The sequence below is a fragment of the Corylus avellana genome, chromosome ca6 (genome assembly GCF_901000735.1).
Source record: "Corylus avellana chromosome ca6, CavTom2PMs-1.0".
Lineage (NCBI taxonomy): Eukaryota > Viridiplantae > Streptophyta > Magnoliopsida > Fagales > Betulaceae > Corylus > Corylus avellana.
Genome location: NC_081546.1, coordinates 5,167,074 through 5,177,938, shown reverse-complemented (window position 1 = coordinate 5,177,938; position 10,865 = coordinate 5,167,074). Strand labels below are relative to the sequence as shown.

Here is a 10,865-nt window from a genome sequence, read left to right as displayed (position 1 = left end):
TTTTGGTGATGATGAGTTGGTGATGGTGGAAAGCAGTGTGGTGGTTATGTTGCCGGCTGCCGGCAGATATTTGGTGGAGATGGGTTTTAGCCAAAATGATATATATATATATATATATATATATATATATATATATATATATATTTTGTATAGAAATGTAGATAAGCCATTGGGATGCTTTAATACCAACATATGCACAATTTTTTTCCTTAAGGTGTTGTATTGCTTCACCACTCAGGTGCCAAATCAATATGTCAAATCAGTAGCAGGCTGCCTTTGTAGACACCAGCAGAAAAACAATAAGCCAGGCCACAGATAGACCCAAAGAACTCAATTTTGATCATCATTTAGTTCAAAATATCATAAATGGTACCAGCTGCTGCAATGCAGGCCAATTCACATCCCCAAAAAGAAAAAGTAGAGGCAAAAAATGTATTAGCTGACTGAACTGATATGCCCATAATGGAAGTTGTGGAGCAGAATGAGCTTCAAACCCTTTGCACTATCTCCTTTGGCTGATTTTTTAAAGGGGCGGCGAGAGTATTGCTCCCTTAAAACTACATCATCTAAATAAGACCATGTAAACCCTCTGGGAGAGCTGTCAGCCCACAAGAACCTCTCAGAGAAGGGGTTCACCAGACTCTCACGGAATTCTTGTGCTGTCTCACAGATCAAACCCTGAAAAAAAGACAGAAAATTTAAGTGCAAATGTTTTATCATGCAACTCTGGGAAGTGGGACAATGGGTGCAGTTAATACCTCTGCCATGGCTTTGATTTTCATTGTGACATCGTCACTGAGAAGGATAAGACGTCCATCATTCTTCATTCTCCTGTATAGAAGAGCATAATCAAGGATATGGTCTTCTGCTGTTGGTGAAACAATTTCTGTCAAACTCCCATAGCTTGAAAATGGCATTGAGCTTGTTGTTCCATAAGAAGATCCCACACTGGCCTCACTATAAGAAGATTGAGGAAAAGCAGGAGGGGTAGGAGCAAGCGCCCTATCCTCCTCAAATGAGCTCTGCACATGAATCCACCCCTTTGTTTTCACCATACATTCTTCAATCCATTCTAACACCAAAGAAGCCTCTGTTGTTCTTCTAAACAGACTACCACGTCGCTTCAGAGTATCCAGCTCCCTTAGGACTGAATAAAAAGAATCATCCATATTTGCAAGAAAAAAGAGTCACTTAGGCAAATATTTGATGGAAATATTTAAATCAACCAGAGAAATGATATAAGAGAACTACTTAAAATTAGTTACCCATTCTTGGAATAATTAAATGAGTTCCCTTGAGACCCTGTAAAAGAAGTAATGACTTCCTTGATTCCTTGTTCAGAAGAGTAGTAGTGTCCACTACCATATTCCAGCTTCTCTTGGCCTCTCCAGTGGAGTTGTTCTGTCAAATGAACTTCAGTTACACATATATACGCTTGACAAGGCAGCTACTTAAGACCATGGGATTGAATTATTAAACAGATACAATTTGATTTTTATCAACTTACAGCCTTAGTTTGAGTACAGGTGAAGGAATTGCAGCTTCTCATAGCAGCATCAGGGACCGAAGCGTCTGCTCTGCTCTTTCCTGTGGAGTTCACAAGTAAAGATTGAAAGGGCACCCTTTCTGATATTCTCTTTATAGGCATTCTCTCTTGTTCCAACCCCACGCGATTTCCATAGGTGGGTCTAGCTGATTCTTGTTCATGAAAAAGTTTTGGTGTCAGGCTCTCTTTGTCTGAAGAGGCAGTCATAGCTTCTTCTGGATGGCTACCAGGGCTGAAAGTAATCTTGGAAGAGGATGATAGCCATGACTTAGAGTGCTTAATTTCTCCTGTCCTACCCTTCATTTTCAAGGACTTCACCAGAAGAGTGTTTGGGGTGAAATTCTCCTTGTTCGGGGTAAAAATTTCTTCTTCCTCTTGTAAATCAGTAAAAAGAGCTTTAGCAATCAATTTATTTTCGGTGTCCTCCCAATTATGTGATCCAACTTCAGCATCAACACCAACCCCTCTACTTGCACCTGTTTGAATCAGAGGAACACTAGCAGGTTTACCTCTTCTTGACCAAATGCTACACGACTCTAATTTTTCTTCCGATCCAGGTGACGATCTTTCTGAGAATTCTATTTCAGATAGTCCTGCTGCAGCAAAGGCAAATTGCTGGGTCTGGCTTTCTTTATTATCTGTAACCTCCGGGAGAACTGTTACAAGAACTTCCCCTGCAAGCAAAGATGGGTCCATGGATTCTGTTGTAATAGGTACCGAATAAAGGCTTGAGATTTCACCCTCTTTGAGGTCATTACTTGATTCACTATGGTGTTCAGCTTCTTCAAGTAATTCAGCTCCTGAATGGCTCTTTTCATTAGAACATGGAGAGTCTAGGCTCATCAGCAAGTTTATTTCTTCTAATCCAGGTGATGATCTTTCTGAGAGTTCTATTTCAGATAGTCCTGCTGCATCGAAGGCAAATTGCTGGGTCTGGCTTTCTTTATTATCTGTAACCTCCGAGAGAACTTCCCCAGCAAGCAAAGATGGGTCCATGGATTCTGTTGTAATAGGCACAGAATAAAAGCTTGAGAATTCCCTCTCTTCGAGGCCATTGCTTGATTCACTATGGTGTTCAGCTTCTTCTAGTAATTCAGCTCCTGAATGGCTCTTTTCATCAGAACATGGAGAGTCTAGGCTCATCAGTAAGTTTTTTTCTTCTGATTCAGGGGATGATCTTTCTGAGAGTTCTATTTGAGATAGTCCTGCTGCAGCAAAGGCAAATTGCTGGCTCTGGCTTTCTTTTTTTTCTGTAACCTCCGGGAGAACTGTTACAAGAACTTCCCCAACAAGTAAAGACGGGTCCATGGATTCTGTTGTAATAGGTACAGAATAAAGGCTTGAGATTTCCCCCCTTTCGAGGTCATTACTTGATTCACTCTGGCGTTCAACTTCTTCAAGTAATTCAGCTCTTGAATGGCTCTTTTCATCAGAGCAAGCAGAGTCCAGGCTCACCAGCAAGTTTATTTCTTTCTCTGGTGTGCAATAGTCTTCCTTTCCTCTATCAAATAGTGATTGCAAGGCCAAGAGAGTCTGTGGGGTGTGACTTCCTTCATCGACTTGTTGGTTATTAGTCTCTGCAGGAACTTCCTCAACTGGCAACAACGAGTTCTCTGTCATGAGAGGTCCAGACCAAGGTCTTGAAACAACCCTCTGCCTATGGTCTTTCTCCAGTAAGATATTGTTCTCAGTTTCTTCAGGTATTTCGGCTGCCGGATGAGTTGCTTCTTCCTCATGAACAGAAAATGAGGAATCCATGTTTACCAAAAGCTTAAATTCCTGCTCTGAAATTCTTAAAGAGCTCTCAGAGTTGTCTGTTTCAGATAACACTTCCATGACAGAATGAGGTTTTGGGCTCCAGTTTTCTTTCTTCAATTGCTGATTTTCAGTCTCCAAGATAACTCCTCCAACAGGCAAAGACAAATCCACCAACTTGGTTACAGGACCAACGCCAGACCGAAGGCTCGAGATTTCCCTCGGCTCAAGAACAGTTCTTGATAGGCTCTCATCTTCTTCCTTTTCATCATATATCATATTTTCAGGCAACGGAGGCGCTGATGGTATTTCCTTCTTCACAATTAATTCCCAATTCTCCGGAGAAAACATGAACTGTTTTCCCTCCAAAATTAAATCTTGCGATTGAATTTCTCTATTTTCAACTGAAAATGAATTCTCATCCTGAAAAGAAAAAACACCCAATTAGAAGCATATAAAGACAAAAATCAACTGCATTTCTACAAATATATTAACAATCACCCATTTCTATGGCGTCGACCATATATATGTATACATTCTCATCTCACCTGAGATTTCTCTTCCTCTCCTTCCACTACCAATGAATCATTCTCTTCAATGTTTTCATTTCCGATTGATACAGATTCCTCATCCTAAACAAATCCCAGAAATCCAAAAGGAAACAAAAACCAAAATCAAGAACAATTTCTACAAACAACTAACTTGTGGGCACTCTGCAACTTTTGGTATTAAAGAACAAATCTCTCACCTGATAAGTTTCCAATGCATTTTCCTCTTCTTTCTTCTCCATCATGCACACATCCAACGTGGGCGGCACAAACGGGTTTTCCAAATCATAGGCGCAGCTCAAAGGAACCCAATGCAGCCTATATACCCTGCTCGAGCCACCGACCCTCACTGTATCGCCCTCCTTCAGCTCCACGGGCATCCCGGGCTCTGCCTTCTTCCCCGAAACCCAAGTCCCGTGCACTGTACAAGACCAAGAAACCAACATGATTTTGGTGGTTCTTATTAAAAGAAGAAGAAGAAGAAGAAGAGAAACCCAAAATCTCAAACCAAAGAAAAAGATTGAAGATGAGAAAGAAAAGACTCACCGGACGATAAGTCCACGACAGAGAGGTGTTGCTTGGAGGGGTTTGAGTGGATTTGGAGGTGGAATCTGCTGATGCTGGGGTGAGTCAACGTGATGTTGCAATCGGGGTGTCGTCCGACAGTCAGGATCTCTTCGTGAGCTTGATCTGGGTTTTGGGAAATGGACGGTGGTGACGGTGGCGGTGGGGGGCATGGGTGATTGTTGACGATGAAGATGTTCTTGAGAATGGCTCCATTCTTTAGGACTGTGAACACTGGGATTTTCGTCTCTTCTTCCCCGTAGGGTATGGACTCTTTCTTGTCAGCCATGGATGGTCCGGGCTTGGCTTTTCTCTCTTTCTTTCTCTCTTGGGTTTTAGAGAGAGAAAGGGAAAGAGCAAGAAATTGAAGAATTTGTTTTCTGGGTGTTCGAGCGTTCAAGAAATTGAATTCTCGAGAATTTCCACAGAGAGAGAAAGATTTAAGGGTTTGTTTGGCAACCAGGTTGGGTGTGTAGGGGAAAATGGAGAAATCGAAAAGGTTTTGGTGGCATTCGGTTTCGAAAGTTTGAAAAGGTGACCGTTGTAACTTGTAAACATAACGGCTACCTTTTTTTAAAAAAAATTTAATTTTAATTAGCAATGTGTAAGTGCTGAGGTGGTGAGCAAGTGCCAGGGTGGTGAGAAATTATTTTTAAAATTTTTCTTTTTTTACATGATCACAAGGGGTAGAGACGGATAATGTTACTTTCATTTTATGAAGTGTATAACCAATCAATTGAGATACATTCGAAAGTTAAATGGTGAGAAAAGTAAATATTACAACGTCATTTAAATCATGTGGTAATTCATTTGGTCAACATGATATACTCTTTTTTCTTTTCTTTTTTTCTTCTCTTTTTTTTTTTTTTTTTTCTTAAAAAGAAAACTACATGATTTTACTTGGACTCCAAATTTCAACAACACTTTTGTACCTCATTGATAGTATTTATATATACCTATTGAAAAGAAGACAAATATCAGATAGGACAAAATTTTCCTCTAAATTTAGTCAAAATAATTTCCTTCGACCTACAAAGTCTCTGTTATTAAAAAAAACATGTATATCTCACATGTTCAAAAGACACATGTCACTTTTATAGATTAGGTTGAAAAAAATTCCTCCAACAGAAAAACTGTCCTATCAGAAATTATCCTCATCTGTAAAATGGTCACAAAATATATTGGTAAAGAAACATGTCTCTCAAGTAGGCCAAAAGTAGTGCCAGGGGGGCATAAAGAATTTAGCCCATCATTTGACAAGGAGAAAAAGAGAGAAGGATTTATTCCTTCCAAGTCTACATACAACAGCCGTGATAAGAAGGAAGTAAATTCTACAAAATGGTAAATAAGGATTGAACGCATTTTTACACCATTCAAAGCTTGGAAAGCCAAAAAGTTAAAAAAGATGGTAATTTTTTTTTTTTTTTTATTGATCATAATATTGACAAACCCTACTGGCTATGGCTCGAAAAATTAACACGGGGGGGTTCGGTCAACATTACAGCAACAGGAAATCAATCCTGTTTATTACGAGCAAGCCTTGAACGATATGTGAGCTCAGCCCTTTTCCATCTAACAATGAGGTGACATAAGGAAAGTAGAGTGTTTACCTGCAAAAGAAAAAGAGAAGGTCCAAGTAAGCACAACTGAGAAAAAAGCATTTACCATAGGGAAAAACTCAGTTGCAAAGTGATTGACACTGACCAAGATTATGATAGCAATGACAAGAAGAGGCCCGGACCATAGCGTCGAGAGAAAAACTCCGCTCGGATCAAAATAGTTCTGCCCGGCAAAGCTCTTCCAATTTTGACCCAGGAATCTATTGAGATTCTCAGCAAAATATACACCAGCCACTGCACCATGTCACCACTTTTATTAGGCCATAGTTTCAAAGAGAATCAAAATAAGCATTAATGGGAAACTATTTTTTTTTTTGTTATATGTGGCATAACTTTGAAAGCAGAACGATGAGCTTTTTTATTATATGCTACATATCGACACAAAGTGCTTTTGGTACGAGTATGATGAGCTTCAAGCCTACTAAAAGCTGGCCTTACTAAAAGTGCATATATCTTGCAAAGGATTTCTTAGGAAGATATGAGAGTCAAATCACTGCAGGCCACACCATTAACTAGTCTACATAAACTACTCAAACAACATGAAAATCAATTATCATATTAATCTATCAACGCAATGACCTGATTTTGGGATACCAATCAAAAATATTTACTACAAATAAGTGTGATTTGCACTATTTCTATCACCATAGAAGGAGAAAATGTGACCCAAAGATTCAGTGAATTGCATATCTACACTGTCTTACAGTGCTTGAATATCCAATGAACACCTTGTGCCTTGTAGACTTAGATTTTATAATGGATAGAGAAGAAAAAAAGACCACCAAAAAGAAAAACCAAGATGGAAAAATAATGACACAGAACAGATTAGGTTTCCAAAACTCCAGAAAGAAAGAATAAGAAAAAGAAATTGCTATCCATCTCGATGTCTTCTGAGAAATCAAATGTACTGCGGCAATGGCACTCTGTAATTATTGGGAAAAGTAATCATGGAAATTTTTTGTCACTGTTTGTATCACCCATTAAAATAATGTTTTAAATGGAAGAAAATTCCCTGCAATTAGATGCATTCATTAACTATCAGTGATATGCTAGTTTAATAAATCAGAACTCACAAAGAGAACATTGTTTGGGGCCAGATGAAGAGTTACCAAACAATTTCTAGGAACTATGGGTTGCTGCAGCTACATCCATAGAACATTAGTGCAATTGAGGTAATGGAGATAGGAGGTGAAATAGGACTAGGTATCCTCATTGAGTACAGATTGAGAAAGGCTACCATGGTTTTTAATTTTAATTAAGATGACAGTTATACTAAGACAAGCAAGTAAAATATTATCTCTAACTGACAAAAGAAACAGAATGATGACAAGATTGGTGGACAAATAACTAAATCTATCACATAGTATTCCTCCGTCGGTGGAGATCATCTGAGGCATTGGGATAGCACTGCCCCAACACCCAAAGTAGTGCACTATAACGCCACAAGAATAACTCAACTAGAGCACGGATGTTTCCAAAGTTGCATCCCAACCTTGGTGTGCCGGATTTTGAAAAGAGTCCTATAGTGCATTAACCCTCACAAGAATCATATCTATTCAACAAGATTCAGTAAAATCCAATTAGCATCATAAGAAGTAGTTTTGATGGGCTACAAGTTGCAGTGTCTTGAAATGACAGGTGGTTTAGCAGCAACAAAAAATTAATTAAACAGAGATGTAGCTTGGTGTTTGAATGTGAAGTTTTTCACTTTTTAAATTAAAATTATGATGAAAAAAGAAAAACCGTGCTAGTCAAGATAATTTCAAAATTCTGTGCTTAAAAAAATATCAGAGTGAATGGACCTCTTTTATTACATTGCTCAAGTGTTCTGCACTCTTGAGAGACTTTTTATTTCAATAGAAGATGGCAGAGTGCACACCATAATTTTTTCCCATCTTTAATGCTAAGCACAGAGAGAAGAGATGTTTGTAGAGTTTTTGTTTAAAAAAAAAAAAAAAAAATTGGATTTTGAAGGCAAAACCTTTATTACATGGTAAACAACCTGTGCATCAATTATTTCCCCTGCCACTGATTCTACAAGAAACTGGTGGATTATGTTGCCCTATATTATGTAATATTATGTTCTTTGGTCACAACTTGGACCATGCTGGCTAATGCGACTAGTATTTGCATCAGAATCATACATGTTACTCAGTTATCAATGCAGTTTTAGATCATACATACACCTTGATAACAGATAAAGATATGTCAAGCCTCCAATTAACAAGAGTTATTACTAAAAAACCTCACATTCTCCAGCACCCCACCCCTCAGAAACAATAAAATAATTCATATCATCATCAAGTTAAACAAAAAAAAATTCTTTGATTACTAGGAAATCAATTATCAAGATATCAAGAAAAAGGAAAGAAACTATCTTAACGAATTAAAATCAAACTCTCATAAGCAATGACAAGCAACCTAAATAGCTAAAAGCAGATGATGACTGTAGAGAATATGGAAGTAAAAGACCTACACGCAAGAAGGAACAAGAACATCTGAAAGTTGACATTCTTCCTTGACAAGATCGTTAGCAGCAGCAACACGATATGGAAGCCCATTAAGCAAGCTAACCAAGGTTCCTGTCAAAAGCAATAAAACATCAAAATAATCATCACAAAAAATTCATCAAAAAATCATCACAAATAGGATCTAAACCACAAACCATCAAATCATATTTACAAACATACAAAATAACCGGTTTTGAAGCTGAACATGAATGAAACACGTATTATAAATTAATAATGCAGACACACCGACATTGAGAGACAAAACTCCAAAGATTTTAATTTCAATTTTCCACAAGTCAAGCCAATATAAGACATATGCTACGTTATGCATCTTTTAAACTATAATATAAATCCACAAGATTGCACATTTCAGTTGGGATATCATAATCGTGGCTGCAAATCTAGATTCACGTTAGCACTAGATTTATTGATGGAATTGACCAAACCAATAAAAGGGTTTTCTTTTAACCCATTTTCACCAAATAAGACTTATTGCAGTCAGCAAATTATCACAGAAACTGAGTATTTGCATAAGATTCAAGATCTGGGTGAGTTAGGAATTCTGGACTCTCAAGCCCATGTCGAAAACCAAAGCAAAATCCGAAAAGAAAATGATGTTTTAAGATCTGGGCATTGCATATAAAGTTTTGGTTTCCATGGAGCAAACAGAACAATGATTGGAGATGGAGTTGCGTTACCTTCCAGTCGATGGCGTGGAAGAAGCCAAGGAAGTTGTCCAAGGCGGGACGAAGACCGGAACGGAGTTCGGCGGAGAATTTCTGGACGAGATCGGCCATTTGCTCCATGTGCTCCTCCATAGCCGATTTCAGCTCCTCCATCGCGTTCAAAACCGAAAGCTCTCTCTGCCTTAGAATGTGCTAGACTCGGGAAGTCTCTTCAGAACGCCCATTTATAGGTATTATATATAATATATATAGTTAACGTCATCTGACCAGTTCTAGCTTGCCATGTCATCACCTCTATTTCCTCTGGGCTCTTCCTTCGCTTTGCTTTAATTCACAACTCTTCCAAAAAAAGAAGTAATACTAAACAACTCTCACGTTTTTTTTATTATTTATTTTTTTTTTTTTTTTTTACATTTATAAATAGTTTTTGTGATTTAAAAATAGGTATAGAAAAATACGAGAGCGCATAGCATTATTCATTTCAAATGTCTCTTTAAAAAAATAAAGGTCTATATTCCAAAATGTACAGTGCCGCATATAGTTGAGATCTAATAGCTAAAAAGACACTATAACTTAGGATTGTAAATGAACAAGTTTATTCAACAACTCACGCGTATAAACTTGATTCAAATTCGATTCGTTTAAATAGAAAGCCGATTGTGAAATGTAGAAACCCACTCAATTATTAAATGAGACATACCCATATAAACTTGCTTGACTTATTTAGAGCTCGTGAACCTAGCTCATATAAAGTTCAGCTCAAGATGTTAACCTGACTCGGTAGCTTGGTCATATATTAACATACGTATGATAAAATGAGATATATAAATTTAAATATGTATATTAGTAATTAGGGAAAATTACAGTTTACCCCCCAAAGTTGTCAGCGATTTGCAATTCCGCCTCCAAAGTTTCAATTTTTGCAATCCACCCCCCTAAAGTTTCAATTTTTTTCAATTCAGGCATTCTGTCAGTCAAAGCGGCTTTGACTGACGGAACAGTGATCACGTGCAAGTCACGTGATCACTGTTGGTTGTTTTTTTTCCCAAAATGCCCCCATCCCTACCTCCTCTTCTCCGCCTACCTCGTCTTCTCCATGCCAAACCGATCGATCTGCTATTGGTCAACAAGAAATGAGAATGAGTGAGAAGGGTCTTGCAGGAAGAGGCAAAGCAAGTCTTGGGAAGAAGGCGTTTTTGTTTCTATGTTCCCCTGTTCATTTGAACGAATGATTCTTGGATTCTCCGGCAAAGGTCATTCTCCGGCAATGACAGAGAAAATTGATCCCTCTCCGGCAACGACAGAGAAGATTAATTTATCGGAATTGATGGTTGATTTATGTTAATAGATGTTAGAATCATATGTTTGATCATTCACATTGTACTGGGTTGTGATAAATTTGAGAATTTTTTTGAATTACGGTTGTTTATGCATGAAATGTAAGGACTTCGGTTCTTGGATGGTTGGATTTAATTGTTTCAATTGTTTCAATTTGGTAGTTCCATTGTCGTTTCCAAGGTGTTTCGGGATTGAATCTGGCCAAAATCCCAACAGTTTTGTGAGATTTGGGCCATTTGGCCAAGGAAAGATCAATCTTCTTCCTTTTGGAGGCAACGGCGAGGGAGAGGGGCAACAAC

At 38.1% G+C, this 10,865-nt stretch overlaps 2 protein-coding genes across 3 annotated transcripts; both read right to left on the bottom strand.

Moving 5' to 3' along the window:
* Window positions 1-411: 411 nt before the first annotated feature.
* On the bottom strand, window positions 412-4,845 carry LOC132184421 (FHA domain-containing protein PS1). 2 transcript variants are annotated; one of them, XM_059598047.1, is made up of 7 exons: window positions 4,396-4,845; window positions 4,050-4,270; window positions 3,850-3,933; window positions 1,508-3,724; window positions 1,266-1,401; window positions 759-1,147; window positions 412-678 (listed from the first exon to the last, which is right to left on the bottom strand). In XM_059598047.1, the coding sequence occupies exons 1-7, from the start codon at window positions 4,700-4,702 to the stop codon at window positions 436-438; spliced, it is 3,597 nt and encodes a 1,198-aa protein (XP_059454030.1). In that variant the 5' UTR covers window positions 4,703-4,845; the 3' UTR covers window positions 412-435. The 2 variants fall into 2 exon arrangements, with proteins under 2 accessions (XP_059454030.1, XP_059454031.1); XM_059598048.1 differs by lacking the exon at window positions 3,850-3,933.
* Window positions 4,846-5,572: 727 nt separating this feature from the next.
* Window positions 5,573-9,440, bottom strand: LOC132183598 (uncharacterized). The gene is made up of 4 exons (XM_059596949.1): window positions 9,241-9,440; window positions 8,509-8,614; window positions 6,118-6,266; window positions 5,573-6,023 (listed from the first exon to the last, which is right to left on the bottom strand). Exons 1-4 carry the CDS (start codon window positions 9,379-9,381, stop codon window positions 5,928-5,930), a joined length of 492 nt encoding a protein of 163 aa, XP_059452932.1. The 5' UTR covers window positions 9,382-9,440; the 3' UTR covers window positions 5,573-5,927.
* Window positions 9,441-10,865: the final 1,425 nt, after the last annotated feature.